Source organism: Lepidochelys kempii, chromosome 15, assembly GCF_965140285.1.
Source record: "Lepidochelys kempii isolate rLepKem1 chromosome 15, rLepKem1.hap1, whole genome shotgun sequence".
Classification (NCBI taxonomy): Eukaryota; Metazoa; Chordata; order Testudines; family Cheloniidae; genus Lepidochelys; species Lepidochelys kempii.
Genome location: NC_136394.1, coordinates 26,818,316 through 26,843,007, shown reverse-complemented (window position 1 = coordinate 26,843,007; position 24,692 = coordinate 26,818,316). Strand labels below are relative to the sequence as shown.

Here is a 24,692-nt window from a genome sequence, read left to right as displayed (position 1 = left end):
GGTCCCTAGTCTGTAGCTGTGCATTGGGTTCTTCCGTCCTAAGTGCAGGACCCTGCACTTATCCTTATTGAACCTCATCAGATTTCTTTTGGCCCAATCCTCCAATTTGTCTAGGTCCCTCTGTATCCTATCCCTCCCCTCCAGCGTAGGGGACATATGATTCTATGTCAAAGGCTTTCTGAAAATCTAAGTATACTATATCCGTTGGATCCCCTTGGTCCACATGCTTATGGACCCCCTCAAAGAATTCTAGTTGATTGGTGAGGCTTGATTTCCCTGTACTACAACCATGTTGACTCTTCCTCAACAAATTATGTTCATCTATGTGTCTGATAATATTGTTCTTTATTATAGTTTCAACCAGTTTGCTCGGTACTGAAGTCAGGCTTACAGGCCTGTAATTGCCAGGATCACCTTTGGAGCCCTTTTTAAAAATTGGCGTCACATTAGCTATCCTTCAGTCATCTGGTACAGAAGCTGATTTAAATGAAAGGGTTACAGACTACAGTTAGTTGTTCTGCAATTTCACATTTGAGTTCCTCCAGAACTCTTGGTCCTGGTGACTTATTGCTCTTTAATTTATCAATTTGTTCCAAAACCTCCTCTAGTGATACCTCAATCTGGGACAGTTCCTCAGATCTGTCACTTAAAAAGAATGGCTCAGGTTTGGAAATCTCTCTCACATCCTCAGCCGTGAAGACCAATGCAAAGAATTCATTTAGTTTCTCCGCAATGACCTTATTGTCCTGCTTGATCGTCCAGTGGCCCCACTGGTTGTTTAGCAGGCTTCCTGCTTCTGATGTATTTAAAAAAAAATTTGCTATTATTTTTTGAGTCTTTAGCTAACTGTTCCTCATATTCTTTTTTGGCCTTCCTAATTGTATTTTTACACTTCATTTGCTAGTGTTTATGCTCCTTTCTATTTTCCTCACTAGGATTTAACTTCCACTTTTTAAAGGATGCCTTTTTGCCTCTCACTGCGTCTTTTACTTTGTTGTTTAGCCATGGTGGCTCTTTTTTGGTTCTCTTCCTATGTTTTTTAATTTGGGGTATACATCTAAGTTAAGCCTCTATTATGATGTCTTTAAAAAGTTTCCATGCAGCTTGCAGAGATTGCACTTTTGGCACTGTACCCTTTAATTTCTGTTTAACTAACCTCCTCATTTTTGTGTAGTGAGTATAAACCTCAGGGCTGGATTCTGTAAGCACTCTGCACACACAACTCCTGCTGAGGCAGTTCAGTGATTAGGTCCCACAGAGTGCAACCCTGAGTTTTGGCTACAAGACTTTGAGCTGAGTTCTGTTGGGAAGAGGAACCTTCATCTAATGAAAAGAAAGAGGGTCATTTTTACATTATTACATTAAAAAAAGGAAAATAAGATTTAATGTAAATGATAATGGCCTCATAAACGATAATACTTTCTAGTGCATGTCATGGGTAGATTTCTTAGTACCAGAAGGTATACCAGTAATTAGGTGTAATGAGATAAAAAGAAAGAAAGAAAATTTAGGCCGAATATCTGAATAGGATTTCTGATCCCTTAAACAATTATTTTTTAAACTTTTAAGTTTGGCACTACTGTTAAACTGATCCAATGTATTTCCCTGGTCTCTGTGTACTTGTAAGTGAAAGATGGAGCCAACTTCTCAACCAGAAAAATGAAAAAGTAAGTCTGGAAGAGAAGTGAAGCAACAAGCCTCAAGTCTCCTCTCACTGCAAAATCAACACAGCCAAAAGCAAACACACACCTATCTCTCTGGGATTTGGCCAGGCAATCAGCTGATGTGAAGAAAGCGTAGAGAACAGGGTGTCAGTGAACTCAGACATAAGCATGTCTGCATCCAGAAAGGAATCTTCCTCCATAGGGACCGGGGTTTCTCTGCCATATCTACTCTGATGCCAGAGAACCACGTCATCATCCTGACAAAGAGGAAAGAAAAATAAGCCTGGTTATATGAAGCTGCCAGTCACATGCAGTTATTATGGCACCAAACAGACAAAGCTAATTATTTTTCACATTTTAATAAAGAGGAACATTCTACAGAAGTCATCAAAATGCATCAGATCAACTTGTTAGCATTCTGCCTCCAGTCACATGGAACAGAGCAACAGTCAATCTAGTCTGGTATTCTACCCTCTGCCACATCAGCTCAGACCAACAGTTCATCTACTCTGGCTACTTTTATATACCAAACAGACCGATGGTTCATCTAGAGTGGCATCCCATTTCTGCGTGTACCGGAATAGGCCACTTGTATATCTAGTCCAATATCTTGCCTCCAGCAATGTCACAAACCAGATGTTTTGGAAGTTAGCATAAAACCTCTGTGAAATATATCATTGCACAACACTAGACTCTGTGGGGAAATATCTTCCCAATTCCAGCTGATGATTAGAACTGCATAAAACCAAAGTGGCTTTGGAAATACTTTTTAGTTTTTTTGGGTATAAGTGGGATTTTGCATCCAGAATTTCACTGATTTTTGGGTTTGAATGAACCCTAACAAACACAAAGCAAAACTCAATTGAAACTGGTGAAGTTTCCAGTCAGAACCATGACATCCTGAGGTTTGTCTAAATCTTAGCCAGGTTTGCTGAATGGTTTGTGAACCTGGGGATTGTTCTGGGCATATAATGAAGAATGAATCCAGGCTGGGTTTACATTTAGTTACAGAAGGTCTGAAATGCTCTCTTTGGCATAAACTGATCACCAAGAAGGCTCCATCACACGACTGTTTTTTGTCCCAGGTATTTGAAACACAGATGCTTTTATACATCTCAACATCTAGCCCCCCCCCCCCTTTTTTTTTTTTTGAAGCTTACCAAACTACTTGGCTATAATAGCACAGAAAAAGGACTCAATTGGTTCTGCTATGTATTTTTCTACTTGTAGCACACACATCCTTTCCCGATTCCACAAGGCAGGCTATGTTGCCAGTTATAACTCAATAACAAGCTGTCATGTGACTAACTGCAAAGAGGTGGCCCTGATTGGCCAGCTGGCCTGCACACTCTCATTTCTTATGCCATAGCACTCTAGACCAAGACTTCCACCCAATCTGATTTAAGCTGGGGAAAGCTGTACTGCTCTCTATTATACAATTTATTCTAAGCAAAATAAGGTGCCCCCTCTTCATAATAAACATTAAAGCTAAGTGTGTGGCTTTAGGTTTTAATCACTGCAAGCTGTCATGCTAGTACACCTTTGCTACTTATCACAACTTCAATACACAGAGATGCTGCTACTGCCTCCACAAAAATTACTTACCCGCACCAAGCTTGAAAGGTCTTCCTCTTTGTGTTTCTGTAACTGCAGAGAAAGAATATTTTAAAAAGTAAAATTAGCGCCTGTGCTTCCCAAAGGACCTGTTTCTGCAACCCCCTACTCGTGTGATTAGTCCTTACTCACGCAAGTCATTTTCTAGCCCCCATCGGACCAATCATGAGTAGAGACTATTCACAGGACATGGGGTTGCCGGACTGGACCCAGTATATCAATTTATTCTTATGATGTATCAGCGGAGCCAATGTTTATACTGGTATAACTAAATTTCCAACATTTTTGCATGGGTTAGGAAAAGTTACATCCGAAGTCCAACTATTAAATCAAAAAGCAATTATTCCAGTCAAAATACTTTCACAGCTGCAAACAAACAGACCCTTTTCTTGAAGTATGTTCTCCACTTGTGATATTCCCTGATGACTATTTCGATTCTTCGTTTCCAATATTTCCCTTCTGTTGCAATGGCCTGACAACAAACAAAATACATGAGGAAATATACACAAACATTAAATAGTCACACACAGTTTTCAGGCAGACTGAAGCCATAAGGTGAGTACATTAATTCTGTTTGACCCCATAACCCAGCTGACACAATGTGCTTAAATCCAGCTACTGTAGAGCAACCCAGGATCCATTTAATCTTCCCCACATATAATAAAAAGTGATGATGTTCGATAATAGTACCAATATGTCATTACTTGGATCACCTGTAACCAATTGCAAAGACAGTATAGTACAAAAGGAAAAATAAAAGTTATGTTTCAGAAACTGTTTTTAAGACACTATTCATGTTAACACAGTCATGCAAAAGCATAATGAAAATTCATCAGCCAAGATACAAAATCTATAGGCTTACCTGTCACCATGACAACTATGAAATAAAATGTACTCACTGGAAAACAAAAACAAAAAACAAACTCCTCGCCTGGAGTGAGTGGGAAAATAGGCAAGTATCAACATACACATACATCCAACGACTGTGAAGGAATGACACAAAACAATAAAAGCCAAGTAACAAAGCTCTGGGAGAAACGTCACTCTTCAAGCCATATGTAGTGCAGTGGTACCCCAGCGACAACAATGGGATCAGAATGTGGGGCTTTAACATGCCACAAGTACTGTAAAACCAAGGACAACAGGGCAAGTTCACAAGAACTGAGGTAGACTTAACTCCACCTAGTCTGATTGGATTGTGCCTCAACCTAAAGGGTTAGCCTAACTTTGCTTTTCAAAAATTTCAGATACTAGGAAGTTTCATGTATGCTTTTGAAGCCCATTTCTGCTGCTGCTTCTGCTCTGTAGGTTCAACAGAGGGTTTATGCATTTTGAGTCCAATCTAAGGTTACGCAGTACATGAGAGAACCAAAAACTTTGATATGTCCTGGGCCTCACAGGACAGCAGCCAGAGGGCTGCAAATAGTTTGCATATAATAAAATACAATAAAAGAAAAGGAAAATGCACAGACCTACTGCACTCAGTTGTGGTTACAGTTTACAAGACAGGGTTAGAAATTGCTTGTTAGTTTGTATTCAGGTGAGCAAAGAAAATTAAAAAACGATGTTGAAAAAGCTTTTATAAAGCCACCCAGCTTGATCCTACAGGGTAGTCTGCCCTCACCTCCCACTGACTTCTGCAACCTCCAGAAATGGGCTCTTTGAGAGGAAAAGTAAAACAGGCTCTGAGGTGTAGGAATCATGGGCTCTTCAGGCTGCACCTTTGTGCCTTAGATTTGTCAAACTGGAGGGCAGTCATGGGCTGCATAGTAGGACTCCAGGGACTGTTAAGTCACCCTTGGGCTGCACCTTGATCTTTCCTATACAGGTAGATTTATAACATCTGGCTCAACAGCAGCCATATAGTACACATGTTGATATTTTTCACTATGGAGAGGACACCAAAGCAGAGCCTTCACATCTAAACGGAGGTAGGAGAGATAGAGAGATAATCAAATCCACAGCTCAAGTTTTACATACTTCAGGCCGCCGATGTTCCTCTACATCAATAGAGCCATCTAGTGGAGTCACAAAATGGCACACTGGGTTCTTGCGTTTCTCCAGGTCTGAAACAGAAATGAAAATGACAGTTGGGTACACACATGCTATTCAGGGATCCCTTCTCCACCTCGGAGGCAGGATTTTAACAAGGTTCTTCTCAGAGTCCCCTCCAACACACTACTGGGGAATAGGCCATTTCAGACTGCACCTGACTTCAAGTGGTTCAATGCCCCGAAGCAGTGTTGAACACCATGGGGATGGTTTGGTCATGGGGTGGAAGTTCAGGACTGTCCTCTACAGGGATTTAGGCCACCAGCAGATTGCTTGGGTTTCTCCATCATAACGGGGCTTGTGATTTCATCTCCTGTCCATTCAGGCCCTTATATGCATGGCCAGATGCAAGGCCAGATTCAAACATTTTGTGGTTGCATGCAATCACGTTTACCATAAAAGCAACTTACACTGCATATACCATGCCCTCCAGATGGCATTGTTGAGACGAATTTTATCCCTCCACTGAAGTTTTAAACCTTTAAAATTCTTCCATTTTGGTGAAACCAACTTCCCACTGAAATAAAAAAAACCCAAACAAACAAAAAAAATCAGTGATTTTTTTAAAAAGCAAATATAGTAGCTAATAAAAGTGCCAGGCTGACAGTTCTGGAGACTACAGTGAAATGAAGCTCAGGCAATGATAGAGCAAGCTTCTGCCATGCACCACCCTAACAACCTCCCTCCCTCCTGGCCTAAAGGTCTAGAGGTGATAGGGAAGTTCTGTCTTCAAGGCTCTTCTAGTCCTTTATCTCTCTGCTACTAGTTCTGGGGATGTGTTTTGTGATGTGGATACCCGTCACTCTGGAATTTCACTGGGACCACAACTCATTTCACCCAAACACACTTTTCTTACCTACTACAGTTCCTCTGAACCCAAATACATCACCTCCCACCAACCCCAGGAATGAGACCACCCAAAGTCATGTCTAAAACCTGGCACTTAGCAGGCTTTTGGTTTTGTCTATCTTGGATGTTGAGGGGCTGTACTGAGACAGTACACATTCATACTTGCAGCTCCAGATCACCTTCTAGGACAACAACATTCAAAAGACAACACGACAATATTAACTCTACTCTACCCCAGCAGAGTTGTCGCCCTTAAACTTTGCAATGCTGCATTTAATAAACTAGATCTAGTTACAAAAGCAAAAAGTTTAGTGACAACCACAGTACTATCAAAGGTGGGATGCCCATAAAAAAAAGCAGCTCATATGTGAAGGGTTTTCTTGGAAATGAGAAAGGATAGAGAAACAGAGACACTGATAATGCTTAGCACTGTTATAAACACTTAATAAATGTTAGCTACCTAACACTCAGAACACCTCTATGCAGTATTAGCCTCATATTACAGGTGGAGCAGACAAGGTTAGACACACTTTTATCTAGTCAGTTTCAAGCCAACATTTTTTCACGGTTTTATAGTCACACATTTTCCTGTTTTTAAGTGTTTCCTGTCCCCTATTGTTGTGCGTTGTCAGAGCTGGGACTACAACTCAGGAATGCCCAATTCCCAGTCCTGTACCTGTCCATCCCCATCCCCTCAGTTATTTTTAATGAAGCCAAGTAGTACCATATATGAGCAAACCTATATGGGGCTTAGAGTAAGAATTTCCCAATGGCCACTGCAATACAGAAGCTCAGAAAGCTCCACACCTGCCAAAGGAAGACATTAAATCACTGCTGTTTTGGGTTATTAAGCTCGCCTTTGTTTCTCTTTTTAGGGCTTCATCTGACATTATCAGCCAGGTAATCTCATGACTCCTACAGTGGCAATCAAACAGATACCAGATCTCAGCTAAGCTGTCAGGGAAGGAACAGCCAACCAGCCACCTTTCAATTCTGGCTTCTATTGTATGCTGCCAGTTGTATCTATATTTTAACCGTTAGGTTCTATGCTAGCATATAAAGGTTTTTCTCCGCTTCCTATCTTCATTTTTTAAAAAAACCTGTCTAGTGTTTTGTACTATACATGCAATGAACCAGGTGCAGAGACCAGATAACAAGTGCACTAAAAGGATTAAGTTGATTCCATAGTTAGAGAACTGCATGGTCATTGCACTTAACAGTTCCCAAGTGACCCCATATGTTGTACTCTGAACCCTCCATATTTGAAAATGAGCAAGTTTACTATAGTTTTGTTTATGCTAAAATTCCCGGAACCTGATGCAGGCTTTGAGATTTGGGGAGGTTACTTTTAAACAACAGAAACCACAAATACATTTATTTCAGCAAATAAAACAAAGCTGATTTCCACGAGGTACTCAAGGCTCTCTGAGTTGAGTTCAGATTTTAGAAACATTCCAAGGGTAGTTATATGAGTTTCAGGGATTAGCAAATAATGAAGATGAATGCGATTGTATATGGAGACCTTTCCTGTTCTATGATAATACAGTATATATTTTACTCAGACTCTTAACCTATTTTATTTATCTAAGGTTCTTATATGGCATCTATTGCTATATTACCTGAGCGCCCCCATAGTATCTTTACTTTATTCTCCACTGAATTCTACAGTAAATCCTTGCTGCCATGCTCAGCTTTTGCTGAGACACATGAATCTCTGCAGATCTACTATGCTTAATGCTTAAGACGACATTTCTTCAGCACCATCACTGGAAGCAACAAGCATGGCACCCATCAATTGCTGTTTCCTTGCCATTCTCAGAAATGGGGTGTGCTAAGAGATACATTTCAATGCTACAGGAACTTTATGACTGACAGAGGAGCCTGCAAATTAAGAATTATCCCATATCACATTGGGGAAGTGCTGCAAAATCCATTCCTGGTGCCACCAAGTTCTGGGTTTAGAGCAGACAGAGGCAACCCATCCATTTTAGGATCTCCTCTGTTTGTTTAGTGTCCTCCTTTCTATCTTTTCACAGTCTCATCAATTTTAGTATGAGCCTTTGCTCTGTGGCACCTGCTGTGTGCAACAGCTTCCCCCATATCTCTTCACTTCATCAAGTCTTCATTTCCTTTCAAATCTCAGATGAAAACATACCTTTTTTCCTCTTCCTTGTGTCTCAATTTTCTCTCTCTTCACTATTCTAACACATCACTCTCCTGTAATCCTTGACTTTGCCAGAGTCCCTACAAAATAAGTCGGACTAGAAAATATGCCTATCCAATATCAATCTCTAGAGTAACATGGATTTTCAAGAGACAATGGTTGCATAGTTTAATAAACTAAATCCTAACTGGCAGAACTCTCTTATTTAACTTATCGGTACCCAAAATAAGTCTAATCGCTAATAAAAAGTCACAAGGACACATGCATTTTTGCAGACAATCCAATATAACTATAATGTATTTCTTGTATCCAGTTTAAATCTTCTTCAAAGAGTGATTTAAGACTAGAATTAAGATAGAAAATGTTAACTAATTTATGTAATTTACATTTTATTTACTGTATTTTTATAAGTGCATTAAAGTCCAGTCAAAGACGAAAGAGATTAATAATTCATCCTCCTTTTAGGACAATGATTATTATTATTTCTAGTTCTTTCAGTGCATTCCATGGGAGCAAAGTTCAAGTCCAGTGTTAGGTCATAAGTGAAATGAGTTTGATAACCTCAGTTTCATACAGCAGACAGGAATCACCATGAAGATGTCAACTATATTTACAACCTGATCCAAACCCCCATAAAGTAAATGGAAAGGCTCCATTTACTTCTGGGGAGATTGGATGAGGCCTCTAATGATCATTTCAGCCTAACTGGTCATCTCTATTCTGGAACACTAAAGGAGAGAGTGGTTTCACCAACTCAAGACATAGTGTTTGAGAGCAGTTCCCTAACTGTAACTGACCTTTGGATTTTGAAAACCCAAAAAAACCCAAAAAAGGAGTTTCTGCTCCTGCTGGCCTATTAACCTTCAAGAACACTAATATTCTCGAAGCAAATAAATGTAACAAACAAATGCAGATAAACTTGCCTACCGATTACACAGTCAAAACATGAACTTCAGTGGAAGATGCCGAAGGCCTTCAGGAATTCAACAGTCACTGGTTCAATTCCATGTGAGAACTTTTCCCAAACAGGGAATAAGCAAAGTTTCCAAAAATGGGAGAAGAGACCTGGATGAAATCTACTGCAACACAAACTGCAACAGTCACCAGAACAGTGACTGACACACTGGACAGCAAATGGCTTGAGTCTATGAAGGTGTTGCTACTTCTAGAAGAAAAACTGATCAGGTACCAATTGAGATGACAAGAGTAAAAAAAGATTTTCAGGAAAGATACACATAATCTCTCCTTAATGTTTTGTAGTTCTTAGTCCCTGATAAAAGAGCAAACTGTGCTATGGGGTCTCGGTGGTTCAGAGGCATGATGATGGTAGAATATGGAACTTTTAACCTCTTGATCCCGATATTAAATCCACCCCAGGTCAGGAGTTACTGATGTGAAATAAATTCAATGGTTTTAATTCAGTATGTAGTGGACAAGTGTTCACATAACAAAATCAAATCACAGAACCATAGAAATGTAGGGAAGGAAGGGACCTCGAGAAGTCATCTAGTCCAGCCCACAGCTCTGTGGCAGGACCAAGTAAACCGAGATCATCCCTGACACGTTTGTCCAACTTGTTTTTAAAAGCTTTCAACGACAAGGATTCCACGAGCTCCCTTGGAAGACTATTCCAGTGCTTAACGACCCTTATAGTTAGAAAGTTTTTCCTAATATCTAACCTAACTCACCCCTGCTGCAGATTAAGCCCAACACTTCTTGTCTTACCTCCAGTGGACCTGGAGAACAACTGATCCCCATCCTCTTTATAGCAGCCCTTAACGTCCTGGAACACTTATCAGGTACTCCCGTCAGCCTTCTTTTCTCACGACTACACATGCCCAGTTCTTTTTTAACCTTTCCTCAAAGATAGGGTTTTCTAAAACTTTTATCATGTTTGTTGCTGTTCTCTGCACTCTCTCCAATTTGTCCACATCTTTCCTAAATTGTGCCCAGAATTGGACACGGTACTCCAACTGGGGCCTCACTAGTACCGAGTATAGCGGGACAACTACCTCCTGTGTCTTACATGCAACACTCCTATTAATACAACCCAGAATCATGCTAGTCTTTTTTGCAGATGCATCACGTTGTTGACTCATACTCAGTTTGTGGTCCACTATAATCCCCAGATCCTTTTCAGCAGTACTACCAGCGAGACAGTTATTCCCCATTTTGTAGTTGTGCATTTTCTTTTTTCTTCCTAAGTGAAGTACTTTGCACTTGTCTTTATTGAATTCCATCCTGTTGAATTCAGACCAAATGTCCAATTTGTCATGGTCATTTTGAATTTTAAATCTGTCCTCCCAAGTGCTTGCTAGCCCTTCCAGCTTGGTGTCATCTGCAAATTTTATAAGCATACTCTCCACTCCATTATCCAAGTCATTAATGAAAATATTGACTACTCCTGGACTCAGGACTGCCCCTTGTGGGACTCCACTAGAGACGCCCACCCAATTTGGCAGCAACCCATGCCACAACAGATCCCTTTTTGGCCATCAAGATTGAATTGCCATCTGACCCTGTGATGCTGTCTAATTAAAATATAATCATGCAAATCATGATTGCTACCACTGCTATATAATTGCAACAGTGAACTCACGCAATTCTGAAAGCCAAAAACTGTCTCCAGTTTTTTTTTTTAAAAATTCAATATAAAATAGGATATTTTTTCCCCAGACAACTAAGCATTCCCCAAACGCTGCAGTTTTGTGCTAGTACATGAGAAACAGATGTTCACTGTCCAATCTGGAAACACAAAATGTAAACAGTGTCTTTTAAATGCAGACAGATATATTAGATTCTTAAAATGTTTTAGCTTTCTAAGAGGCGATTAGTAACAGATAAAAAAATAGGTTTTCTTCCTAAACAGATTTTTTACTGTGTTCCCTTAATTAGTTCTTTTCCTCTGAGGATCTCACCACTTCATAAGGGATTTTGTTTTATATTCACAGAATCCATAATAAAATGTTTTTAAAACAGAAGGAGATATTTGCACTGCGTTCTACATTTTTGGCTGCACTCCCATGACTAAGTACTAATGATGTAGAGGGAGCAGGGATTTAATCATTCTACTCATAATCCAAGTTTCTGTCTGGCCTGAAAATCACTAATCACCAGCCTATGAGTCAGATAATGCTTTACCTTCATCTCTAGAAGTGATTTTTTTATGCTCTAATACCTTGTCTCTAACACAATACTATTAGGGAGAGTATACAGGATTTGCCCCCCCGCTGCTTACATACTCATCAAAAAACTAAGAAGAGTGCTGAAGGGATGCTGTTCATATCTAAAATTGAAGTTAATAAATGACCCAACAGAATATTTCAGTGAAACTTGGCTTAGGAGGAGACAATGCAAATGGTTTGATTTACTTCAGTACAATTTTGGGGAATGTGATACAGCAGCTGATGCAAGCAACGGTGTATGCAACTTTTAAATTAATCAAATAATCACAAGTAGAATTTTCCTTATACACAACTTTGACACTTCAAACAGTGTCTAATGTGTTTTCTCAGCCCTTATCTGCCTCATGATACTGTGAAAATAGCAATTTCCCATTTTAGTTAATTATTTTTCATTACATCTTTGAGTCCTCTCTGTTGTCTCATGTTGTGGGAAGAATATATATTACTCTAGCTTGCTCTAAATGCCTACTGAAAAGCTTCCCTCTTGTCTTAAAGAAAATAAATACATCCTCTACTTCATGACTTGCAATTGGTGCTGAAGAAGGAACTCTAGTGCCTCCAGTGCAATTTCACTTTCACAATCATCAACAACTGAAGTTACAAAGGGAAAAAAAATCCCCTCTGGTGGGAACCATGTTGTTCTCAGCTGCGATGCCCAGTACAGCTTGGACAGCTGCAGTGAAGATAACAGGGATCTCTCTCTCTGCGCAGCAGCTGGTAACCTGTGAGATGCTTGAGCTAACTGCACTCTGTTTTAACCATGAGGAGATTAGGAGCAGGACGTTTTAAATGAGAGATCTTCAAATCCAGACCTTGCTTCCTCATTCGTCTAAACAAAGTTCAATCATCTGAGATTGAACAGAGAATAGAGAATGATTCAATCATTCTCTGTTAATCATCTGAGAATTCTGAAAGCCATCTACTGCTGAGTTTTATGTTAAAGAAAGTGCTGATGGTTTATAGTGGGACCAGGGGAAATGGGTTGGGTGGACAAAGACAGGTTACATTTATCAGTTTCTAAAATTCTGAACTGTTTTTTATACTGTGCATTTGTCTAGAGCCTGTAATAATTCATATATTATAAACTGAATTTGAAATAAATTAGGCATTGCTGAAGTTAGGTGGATGAATGGAGTAAACAAATTGGAGCACTTAGTGCAGAATAACTCAGTCCAGTTACATGTACAAGATAAGAAAAAGCCTGCATTCCAATGACACACCTTGAAAGTGCTTTGCAAACCATCAATCCTCACACCAGCCTCTCTAAAGTAAGGAACTTTAGTCATCTACATTTTACAAATGAGGTAGCACAGAGAGGTGAAATTACACATTCAAAGGGTCTGTCAGTGGCATAGTCAGGAATGGAACCCAGATCCCCTGACTTTCAGTTCTGTCTTTTAAACTGGAAGCCCTTGCTCCTTTACACAGTTGGGATCGATCCTGCTTTGAGCAGGGGATAGATGACCTCCTAAGGTCTCTTCCAACCCTATTCTTCTATGATTCTATGAAAATAACTGAAATTAATCTGAAGGTAGAAAGCAAATGCTCCTATTGGAGTTCTCCAGTTCAGGAAAAAAGTTGTTTTCTCCATTTGCATTCATGTTGCATCAGTCCTTACATCTATCCTAGGTGGAATTTAAGCATAAATCTCTGGGCACTGAAGCTCAGATTCTACAGCATTGACCCAACTTCTCAAATAAGATGCAATGAAAAGTAGCTACGGCTTGTAAAACCCACTTTTCAAGCCACATGTATCTTGCTGGTAATAGCAGCAGGAGAGCGAGTTTGTGTGTGTATGGGGGTGGGGGGGATGTGAGAAAACCTGGATTTGTGCTGGAAATGGCCCACCTTAATTATCATGCACATTGTAGGGAGAATGGTCACTTTGGATGAGCTATTACCAGCAGGATAGTGAGTTTGTGTGTGTGGTTTTTGGGAGGGGGGTGAGGGGGTGAGAGAACCTGGATTTGTGCAGGAAATGGCCCAACTTGATTATCATGCACATTGTGTAAAGAGTTGTCACTTTGGATGGGCTATCACCAGCAAGAGAGTGAATTTGTGGGGGGGGGGGGGGTGGAGGGTGAGAAAACCTGGATTTGTGCTGGAAATGGCTCAACCTGATGATCACTTTAGATAAGCTATTACCAGCAGGACAGTGGGGTGGGAGGAGGTATTGTTTCATATTCTCTGTGTATATATAAAGTCTGCTGCAGTTTCCACGGTATGCATCCGATGAAGTGAGCTGTAGCTCACGAAAGCTCATGCTCAAATAAATTGGTTAGTCTCTAAGGTGCCACAAGTACTCCTTTTCACTTTAGATAAGCTATTACCAACAGGAGAGTGGGTTTGTGTGTGGCGGGGGGGGGGGGGGGGGGGACGACCTGGATTTGTGCTGGAAATGGCCCAACTTGATTATCATACACATTGTAAGGAGAAAGAAACCTGTCATTGTAAGGAGAGCGATCACTTTAGATAAGCTATTACCAGCAGGGGAGTGGGGTGGGGGGAGAGAAAACCTTTTGTAGTGGTAAACACCAATTTTTTCATGCTTTGTGTGTATAAAAAGATCTTCTATACTTTCCACAGTATGCATCCGATGAAGTGAGCTGTAGCTCACGAAAGCTTATGCTCAAATAAATTGGTTCGTCTCTAAGGTGCCACAAGTACTCCTTTTCTTTTTGCTTTGTGAAACTTTCTTGAGTGATCCCCTCCTCTGCTTGTTCATTTATAGCATTGTCTCTGAGTTAGACTGCAAAGACCTTTAGAGAAGGATATTTTCTTTGCAGGTTTTTGTAATAAGATGTCCAATATTAAATAAAAAAATTTCTATTGCTTTAATTTAAAATAAGCTAAACAGATGATATTTTTTCCTGTGACAAAAGGAAAGATCTTTTTGGCTTCCACACAGGATTCACGAGAATGGTTTTGGTTTGTTTTTAATCTCTTTGTTTTGATGGGGGCTGGGCATTATCACCTTAGCTCTCTAGGAGCCAAAAACTAACAATACTTCCTCAAACAAAGGCTCATTCAAAGGATCAGATTACAAGAACATTCACATATTGTGTGCCAGAATGAAGAGTCAGGCAAGTGGAACAAAAACATTCCTGCATCATGTGGATAGGAATTATGATTTCTCTACTCGGTACAGGATTCACATGAAGGCAACACTCTCACACAGATTCATGTTTACTATCCACAATAACTAGACAAAAAGAAAAGGTGGTGCTTGTGGCACCTTAGAGACTAACCAATTTATTTGAGCATAAGCTTTCGTGAGCTACAGCTCACTTCATCGGACGCAAGTACTCCTTTTCTTTTTGCGAATACAGACTAACACGGCTGCTACTCTGAAACCTGAATAACTAGACAGCTAATCCTAGCCACAATTTTCAAAGAAAGCACTGGGGTCGCCCTTTTCTTGATGCTACTCTGTCCATCATCTCATCTGAAAACTTCCTCTGGGAAAGCAGGTTCCAAAACAAGGGAGGATGTTAACATTACCTATATTCCATAAAACAACACATGAATCCTTGCGCTGATGCTAAATTCAGCATACTGTTCAACAACCATCTATCCTGCTGTGCAGCACATCCCCTTTGAAAGCAATACTTTGATTTTCGAGAGAGAGATTCCTGAAAAGATAGACATCTTTTTCCCAACCTGTCTCTCATAAAAAACTGAGGTGCAAAATCAGCATTCAAAGTATTCTATTGCTAGGTTGCAATAGTAGTACCCTGTCAAACATGTATGGTTTTCTGAACCAACAGCTCATAATTCTATTCAGTCACTTCTTATCCCACTACCTGAGGAAATGCATCTCCCCAGTGTACTCGACAAATAAGCTGGAGAGCGAAGATAAAGTAGTGACTTTACAAAACTAGCAAAAAGCCCAGTCCTGTACTTGCCTGAGTAAAAGTCTGCAGGATCTGGGATTTTGCTCTCATAAGAACTACATCTACAGTAAGTGCTTTGCAGGTATAGCTATATTACCAAAGCGTTCCTAGTGGGGTTACAATTTATACTGCTGGTATAGTTTATTCCAGCCCCCCCGCCCACCCATAATTCACTCATTTTTTTTCAGGCTTACAACAGTCAGAAAGCTGGAAAAGCCTCCTAAGCATCTGAGAGAAGTGCTGTCTAATGATTAGATCAGGAGGTTGGTTGTTGGGCTCCTACCTCTGCCACTGGTTCCCTGTGACTGGGATAAACAGAGGTGAAGAGAGGGTAGGACAGAGGTTTGTCCATTAATAAAATGGAGATGATCAAGTTTACCAATCTCATGGGAATCTTCTGAGACTTAAATAATTAAAGTTTGTAAAGGGCTGTCAGATGCTCACAAGAAAGCAGCTACAGGACAATAATATCTTGCCATTATATACAACTTTTTAGATCTCAAAGCATTTTACAGTGTATAAGTACCAACCATCCTCATTTTATAGATACCTAAACCGAGGTACAGAGGGGAAAAAACAGCCTGCACAAGGCCACACATCCTGTGTCAGAGCTTGGAACAGCACCCAAGCCTGCTGACTCCCAGTCCCATGCCACGTTCGCTGGATAGGACCCTGTTCTACAAACATAATTACATGTTTGAAAGGAAGCAATGTTTATTCAAGTTTTAAATCAAGTTTTAAGAGTGAAATATTACTAAGGGAAAACCAGAGTTTGCTTTAGCAAAAACAGGCTTTTTAAGACTACACATTCTGTGGCTCTTTCTAAACTTCCCTACCACACAGGAGTGCTGGGAAGCTTACCTAATGTTTGTGAAATGCTTTAATAGACTCAGTCTGAATATGCTAGAGGAAAGGTAAAGTATTAAACACCAAGACAATCTTTCCTGGTACAAACATTTACCCCAATACATGCATCTTTATACCTTCATTTGGCTAATCAAACACTAGAATAGACCTAGTTTAACTTTTCTCCCAGCTGGCCACAGAAGTGTATCCAAAATAGAGCCATCAACTATATATTTTGCAACCAGACATATATTTTTGAATATTTCCTCCCTATCTCAATAAAGATACCACACCTAGTTTTTATATAATGTTTCCAGGATCTAAGAGAAACTAGCCAAACATTGTGCTGCAGAAAATATTAAACCCACATGGAGTTTTCCTCAGAGCACCCCATTCCTGTAATTGTGGTCAATAACCAGAGACACGTCAAAAGATAAAACCTAATTTTTGGACCAGAGTGTAAGAAATTAAACTCTTACAAGAAATACAAGTCTTTCTATTAATATTTGAAAATAAACTCCAATGGAAATTATTTTGTTAGAACAAACCCAAACATTGCAGCCTTGTGCTTGAACAGAAGACCCAGAAAGGGAAATTAACTAGAAAGCTCACTAGAAACAAATGTGAAACTGGCCAGTCTATTTTCAGGATCCAAGGTGAAACCTAAAAAAGTAAACAAACAGCATAAATAGTGAAAAGTATGTTAGATTTTTTTAAATGTTCAATGTTAATAACCTAATGTGTCTCTTTAGGGTAGGCGCTGTGTTTTACAGGTTTTGAATACACGTAACACAGTGGGCCTTGATCCTGATTGGGATCTCTGAGCACTACTGCAAAATATTAAATTATACACAAAAAACTAAACTAAAAATATTAAGATTGCAAGTCAAGCACTCAGAATTTAGGAAATGCCAGAATTAAGATTGCTGTGCAGCCTTAATTTGCCCCCCTTGCATGTATGCATTGTGGTAGTCTTTAATTACACAATCACTGGTTTTTCCCACAGGACCCTTCTCATTCATTGCATAAAATGGATGGTACTTACTTAAATTACCAGCTATTCAATATTTAGCTTTCTCCTCATTGTTATGTGTGGCTTTAGGCCTTAATTACTGCACATTGTTCAAACCCTGCTCTGAAGACAGAATTATTAATTTCCTCCTGTGCTTTTCTATGGCACTCATCACAAGAGTATCTGAGCGCTTCACAAATATTAAATTTATTTTCCCAATACCTCTGTGAGATGAGGGCTCATTACTCTTCCATTTTACTGATGGGGAACGGAGGCACAGTGAGATTAAAGTCAAAAGTTTCACCTGTTTGGGTGCCAAACTTCAGATGCTTAGAACCTGATTTTCAGACTACTTAGCATGATATAGCATTTTTATGTGCAAAGTACAGCTCCACCCGACTTCAGTTGCAGCTGAGAGTACTCAGCACTTTGGCAAATGAAACCCCAGGGTCTCAAGTTGGGCACCCAGAAAATGAAGCACCCATAATTAGTGATCATCTGTGAAAAATCTGGTTCAAGTGACTTGACTAGAAACACACAACTCCTCCTTGGGACAGGCTGGGATAGAATCCAGTTCTCCAGGACAGCATTCAACTGCCTTAACAATGAAACCATCTTTTCTTTTCATGCATTCCCCTGCCTCATTCACTACACACCTTCCAACTTCTGCAACAAATGAGACTGGGGTCCTACAGACAACAGCCTCCTTTACAACACAACCTGATTCATCCCCAGAGCAGGTCCATCCTGTGTACTGAATGAGGGATTTTTGGAAAAATTAGCATGCAATCATGTTATTAGATTACCATAACGCATATCCACAAGGGGGCCAAATTAAGGTTGTAGAGGCAAACTTAATTCAGGCATTTCCTAACTTTGGAGTTCTTGACTTAGAACCTTAATAATGTTCTTTTAATATAATTTGTGTGTAGTTTTTTGAGTTTGTATAAAATAACTAAAAAAACAAATTCCATCATGTGGCATCATACTAATAAACACATGCGTCATCAGCAGGGTAAAAACCTTCAGATCTACCGTACAGACCTCTTCCACTTGAGCTAATGGAGTAACTGATAGCAGTAAGCAGACTGTCATCTTTTATATGCACCAGCAGGAGAGAAGGATGGGACACTTTGCCGGTGAGTTTCTCAGATGTCTGCTGACAGCAGAGGAATGGAGCGACTCATGAACCTAGGGTTCCATTCCAGGCTCTCGAGGGGACTATCCTCTAGTGGGCACAGACTCTTCTGCCCATTCCTCCCAAACATGACCTGTTCTGCCCTGCCCCTTCCAACCTGTCCTTGTCCCAGTCCTGCCTCTTCCCCACCCCTAGTTCCTTGTACCCATCCCATTCTCCTCACCTAGCCAGTCCCAGTCTCCATTCCTTAGACTTCTCATCCCAATCTCTTTACCTAGCAAATCTTAGCTTCACTCCTCTCAACTCCCCTTCCCCGTACTGCCTGCAGTCCCAGTCCCCCCCCCCCCCACTGCTTCCTCACCCAACCTGTTTTCCACCCTTAGCCTCTAGTCTCCCTTACCTCCTAGCCAGGCTTCCTATCCCCAATCACTCCGTGTCCCAATCTCGCTCCCCAGGCTCCTTGTCCAATAGCAGTGTACCCTGGCTCCTTATTCCAGTTCTCTCCTTGCAGTCTGGCTCCTCATCAGGTCTCCCCTACCTACTCACTTCCTTCCCTACACCTCATTGCAGTCCCAGTCTCTTCTCCCACTCACTGACCCCCCAGTTCCCAGTCCAAGACGCCTTGCCCATCCCAAGCTCCTGTTTCTCCACCCCTGCCCCTCCACCACCAGTCCCCAGTTCCAGTCTCCCCCTCCCCTAAGGCTTCTTGTCCTAATCTCCTTCTCCTCCCTCACCCCCAGCTCAGGCTTTTGTCCCCTCTGCATTACAATCAGGCAGCTTCCTCCTCCACACTGTCTGGGCCTGAGAAGGGACAGGAAAGCACAGGACAGTCTCACTGTTCTCAGTTCAGGTGCCAATTCCTGCTCAGCTCCAGGGTGGAGCATGCCCAGTGTGGCTGGAGTCTTTGGGAAATTTAGCTGTTAAAATCTAAGACTCTAGTGAGCATTTACGAACTGCAATTTTTCCAAGGCTTATAACGTAGCCAAATTTGAGCTGATTTTCTTGGGGTTGGCAAAAGGCACACCCCTGATACAAAGGCACCCTTCTGACAAATTTTGGGCACCTGCTCCACAGCCTGGGGGTGTTAGACCTTTTGAAAGAAAAGGTCACAAGAATTTTTTAACATGGGCAAAACAATGTGTTTTCCCCTAGCCTCATTCCTGGAAACAGCTGAACCATTCTGGTTGAAACTGTCAAAAATGTTATATAAAAAATATTTCAGCCTTATACAGAGACAGAAAATTTCAGCCTGAAGGGCTAAAGTTTGGCAGAGTTATAAGTAAGTGAAAACAGAGCCTTATAATAGGTAGTACTATCAACCCTGCCTAGAATAATTAATAATAATATGTAACATTAGGTGTGGAAATTAGGTTTCTTTTCATATGATTTTTTTTAACCTGACACTGTGGCTTATGTGTCCCATGTTTTATATGACTCACCCTTTTAACAAAGAGGCACGTTATTTTTGTATGTAAAGCAGTATGAGACCAGCTAACAGCATGCCAGACAGCTGCTCTCAGCACTGCGTTTTGCAAATGACTGCAGTTTGAGGCCACATAATTGGAAGTCAATCTGCCTGAGATGTGAAGCCCTACCCCACCCCCTACCGAGATCCCCTTCTTTCTAGTGCTAGAACTGCACTCCAGGTTAGCCTGGGTCAGTCCAGAGTCACTGCTCTGATGTGCCCTAGGACCAGAATGGGAAGGAAGAGAGAATCCAGTCTCTCACACTGGTGACCTGAATCATTTTTGTAAATGTCTCCTACTCAACCCATTCCTGACACGAGTTGGCACGCCTCTCTGACAGTGAGAAGTGCTACATTCTGTCTTCTTACATTATACCTGCAATTCCAATTAACTATAGTTTTCCCTTTATTTCCTGTCCTACATTACAGTGTAATGTTGATATTAAGCAATTACTCTCTCTCTCTCTCACACCCCTCTGTGGTTGCAGTTCAGCTGGGTGAAGCAATCCCTAAATGTGGTTTTTGTATCACTATGCAATACACTTTGGAAAGGGAGGTGGGGATCCAGACACACACTTGCCATCCTTTAAGACTTTAAAATAACCCAAATCTAAACAACCTGGTAACATTATAATCAAGGATTCTGCATTTAGTTTGTTGTCCAATAAAGGGCGCATTTTTGTATTTGGTTTTGGTTCCCCAGTCCTCACTTGGGTAAAGCACCTGCTATATACAAAATTCCCAAACAAAACAAAACCAAAAGATCACATCGAAGTAGGATTAAAGTTGAAAGTATGTACCAGTAGCTTAAAGGGATGTTGTCATTATCCCCAAAGTATTATAAACTCAGGAATTTCAGATTTAGAGTTACACTTAAAAGAAAGGTATAATTTAGACACCCAAAAGAATCTTAATTCTATTCAGTAATGACAACATGTAATACATATTTTAATCATAATAATATGGTTTAGTGTTGAGGTCTCAGATTAGCTGTAGCTGATTTTTAAAAGATTTTTTTTTTCATATTTTCCCCCTCAAAGCATAAGTACAAGGCAGAGTTAAAGTTATTTGGATGCCTTAACTGTACATTTTTACTTTAACACATTTGATTTCGTTTAAGTGTATCCTTAGCTCTGAATTTTCTGTGTTCATAATTACATCCCTGCAATTATTTTTTAGTCTTAGGGCATGGCTACACTTGCTGATGTAGAGCGCTTTGAGTTAAAGCAGCCTTCGGAGAGCGCAGTCGGGAAAGCGCTGCAGTCTGTCCACACTGACAGCTTCAAGCACGCTGGTGTGGCCACATTTGCGGCGCTTGCAGCGGCACTGGGATTGGTGCTTTATGGGCAGCTATCCCAGCGTGCAACGTGCTTTTCCAATGGGGGTGGGGTGGAGTGTGACATGGAGTGTGTTGTGTGTATGTGGGGGTAAGAGAGAGTGGGTTTTTGGGGGGCTGAGAGCATGTCAGCATGCTGTCTTGCAAGTTCAGACAGCAGCAGACCCCCTCTCCCCCCCCGCCTCTCTCACACACAGCATTCCACATTAATGGTTGCTTTGTCTCAGAGCTGATAAGCAGACAGCTGTCAGAAACGGAGCTTTCAAAGGGCATATCGGCATTCCTGCAGTGATTCAAAAACAATGACAAGAGTGACCACTTGAGTTAAGGGGATTATGGGACGTTTCTGGAGGCTGATCAGAGCGCAGTAATGCAACACCTCGTTCACACTGGCGCCGCAGCGCTCCAGCGGGGCGCAGCAAACGTTATTCCACTCACCGAGGTGGAGTACCAGCAGTGCCACAACCGTGGAGTCGGAGCGCACTACGTGCCTTGCCAGTGTGGACGGGGTAGTGAGCTAGCGCGTCCGGGATTCCTTCATTGCGCTGTAGCTCGCAAGTGTAGCCAAGCCCTAAGTTATTGACATATGCTATCCACTATAACTATCTTAACAGATTTTTGTCTCAATTTCCATTTAGGGAGAATATGCCATATTTTTCACAACAGTGGTTAAATCCTGCTTTAATGAAACTCAACCCTAACACTAATTGTGACTTCATAACACTTTACTGGTCACACCAGCAACTTCAATTTGAAGCTCTGCTAGGGTGAGGGTGGGGAAGAAAGGAGGGGATACACACTGGGATTTTCCCTGCTGCATCACCATCACAAGCTTTATTTTTTCCCTCTGGCCACCCCCTCTTTAAATACAGCCACCATAATCCCAGCACCCTTTCTTCCCTTCTCCATCCTTTCTTTTCACCTCATATGCACTCCCTGCAGCTCACACAAGATTAGAAGTGTTTTTAAGTGAAACAAAAGAAAATTCTATATGGCTAATAAAACTGCAGCTGGTTTAATGTCAGCCCTAGGATCAGTATTATCAAGGTATCTTTCTCAAAAGCAGCTTTGGGAATGGCAGGAGGCTTTCTGTTGATATATTTCATGTTTTGAAGAGTAATAGAAGGATCAGAATTCTGCCTTCGTATACATATTAATGGCCTTTAAAAACACTAAATGTCTCTAAATTCTCTAAAAAAACCAAAATAACCCATACCAATACAAAGCATTTTTAACCACCATCTCTACTAACTATGAAGAACTAAGTGCTATTTACCATGCTCAACAGGCTGAGAAATCTGAAACCAGCTTTTAAGTCACAGAGGATAATATAACATTTGCAACATGGCAAGCCTAAAAATATACTGTGAGCCTACAGGGATCTCGTTCTAAAAGTGGCTTCAGTGTTTTAAAAAGAACATTAAGAGATTCTCCTCACCTCTCCCCTGCTAAACAAAGGTTTTGTAGCATGTCTGCAATCCAAACTATGAAAGACTCTGAGGCTTCATCGGAAAACCTAACTTTGTAATGCTTTAATAAAAACGACAAAACTGAACAAATGGGAGGCAAAAAGGTGTAAGTTAACCACAGATGTAGTAATGTTAATACAAATTACCAGCAAAAAATTTAGAAGCCTCAATGTAGTCCAGAGGTAACAAATAAAACTGGAATGAACAAAAAGGAAATCTGTTTTAAAATGGACTCCACTATGCCATACACATCCCATAGTAAAAGTCTCCCTTTAGAATAGCTTTATAGGAGGTTTGGATGGGTAACAGGAAAACAAACTTTCACCCCTAATTCACCATCTTAAATAAAGCTCAGCTTGATGGCTGCCAAAAGTCATCCTCATCTGAAGGCTCCGTAGTTGTCCCTTTCTGAGAATAATCGGGAATGTATCTATCCAACTCTTAGCATACAAATGATAATGACACAGAAATCACCACCATAATCACCAATGTACATGGCAGAGGGGCATTGCTGGCACATGATGGCATATATCACATTGGTGGATGTGCAGGTGAACGAGCCTCTGCCACCAATGTGATATATGCCATCATGTGCCAGCAATGCCCCTCTGCCATGTACATTGGTCAAACTGGACAGTCTCTACATAAAAGAATAAATGGACACAAATCAGATGTCAAGAATTATAACATTCATAAACCAGTCGGAGAACACTTCAATCTCTCTGGTCACGCAATCACAGACATGAAGGTCGCTATCTTAAAACAAAAAACTTCAAATCCAGACTCCAGCGAGAAACTGCTGAATTGGAATTCATTTGCAAATTGGATACTATTAATTTAGGCTTAAATAGAGACTGGGAGTGGCTAAGTCATTATGCAAGGTAGCCTATTTCCTCTTGTTTTTTCCTACCCCCCCCCCAAGATGTTCTGGTTTAACTTGGATTTAAACTTGGAGAGTGGTCACTTTGGATGAGCTATTACCAGCAGGATAGTGAGTTTGTGTGTGTGGTTTTTGGGAGGGGGGTGAGGGGGTGAGAGAACCTGGATTTGTGCAGGAAATGGCCCAACTTGATTATCATGCACATTGTGTAAAGAGTTGTCACTTTGGATGGGCTATCACCAGCAGGAGAGTGAATTTGTGTGGGGGGGTGGAGGGTGAGAAAACCTGGATTTGTGCTGGAAATGGCCCACCTGATGATCACTTTAGATAAGCTATTACCAGCAGGACAGTGGGGTGGGAGGAGGTATTGTTTCATATTCTCTGTGTATATATAAAGTCTGCTGCAGTTTCCACGGCATGCATCCGATGAAGTGAGCTGTAGCTCACGAAAGCTCATGCTCAAATAAATTGGTTAGTCTCTAAGGTGCCACAAGTACTCCTTTTCCTTTTGCGAATACAGACTAACATGGCTGTTACTCTGAAACCTGTCTCTTGTGTTGTCAGCCAAGGATTGAACAGGCCATGGATTCCTTCAGTTCCTGGCTGAGATTGGCTAGGGATCAACGCATAGAGGAAGCTTGCAGGCTGGCTAGCTGTGGTGGCCTTGTTCTTTAGGATAAAGGCATCAGCTTGCAGATCTGGATGGCTTATCAGCACTAAATTTACTTTCATTTTTAAAAAGTGGAGATTTGTCATTTATCAGCATTTTTAAAATAAGGGAATTATTTAAACATCATTGTTAAACTCAAGATATTAATGGGAAAGGAAACAAAAGTGTTATAAAGTGAGTAGCATAAAAGGGAGGGAAACCTCATACACAATCCATTTATACAAGCACTAAAGAGCTTTTCCTTGTCAATCAGTTCCAGGACAGATTTAATCTGTTCAGTGGTGTGCTGCCCAAATATTTGGAAATTTAACAATTGTTACATTGGTATACTCTCATCATCTTCAAAGTGCTATATAAACACTAATCACTCCTCCTACCACCCTCTTTTACAGACCCTAACTTGGCAAAGCTCCCCACAATGAATCAGTGGCAGGATCGGGTTTAGAACCCGTACC

At 40.8% G+C, this 24,692-nt stretch overlaps 1 protein-coding gene across 4 annotated transcripts in view; it reads right to left on the bottom strand.

Annotated features, from left to right (window-relative positions):
* Positions 1 to 24,692, bottom strand: part of MLXIP (MLX interacting protein) — a 78,096-nt gene that overhangs the window by 27,444 nt on the left and 25,960 nt on the right. For all 4 annotated transcript variants that reach the window (XR_012155104.1, XR_012155105.1, XM_073313254.2 and 1 more), the window contains exons 2-6: positions 5,741 to 5,847; positions 5,259 to 5,344; positions 3,661 to 3,750; positions 3,270 to 3,311; positions 1,750 to 1,921 (exon numbers count right to left, since the gene is read on the bottom strand). Coding sequence is in view for 2 of the 4 variants with exons in the window: in XM_073313254.2 (XP_073169355.1) it covers positions 1,750 to 1,921; positions 3,270 to 3,311; positions 3,661 to 3,750; positions 5,259 to 5,344; positions 5,741 to 5,847 (497 nt within the window). In the remaining 2 variants the exon portion in view is untranslated. The remainder of the gene's footprint in view (positions 1 to 1,749; positions 1,922 to 3,269; positions 3,312 to 3,660; positions 3,751 to 5,258; positions 5,345 to 5,740; positions 5,848 to 24,692) is intronic.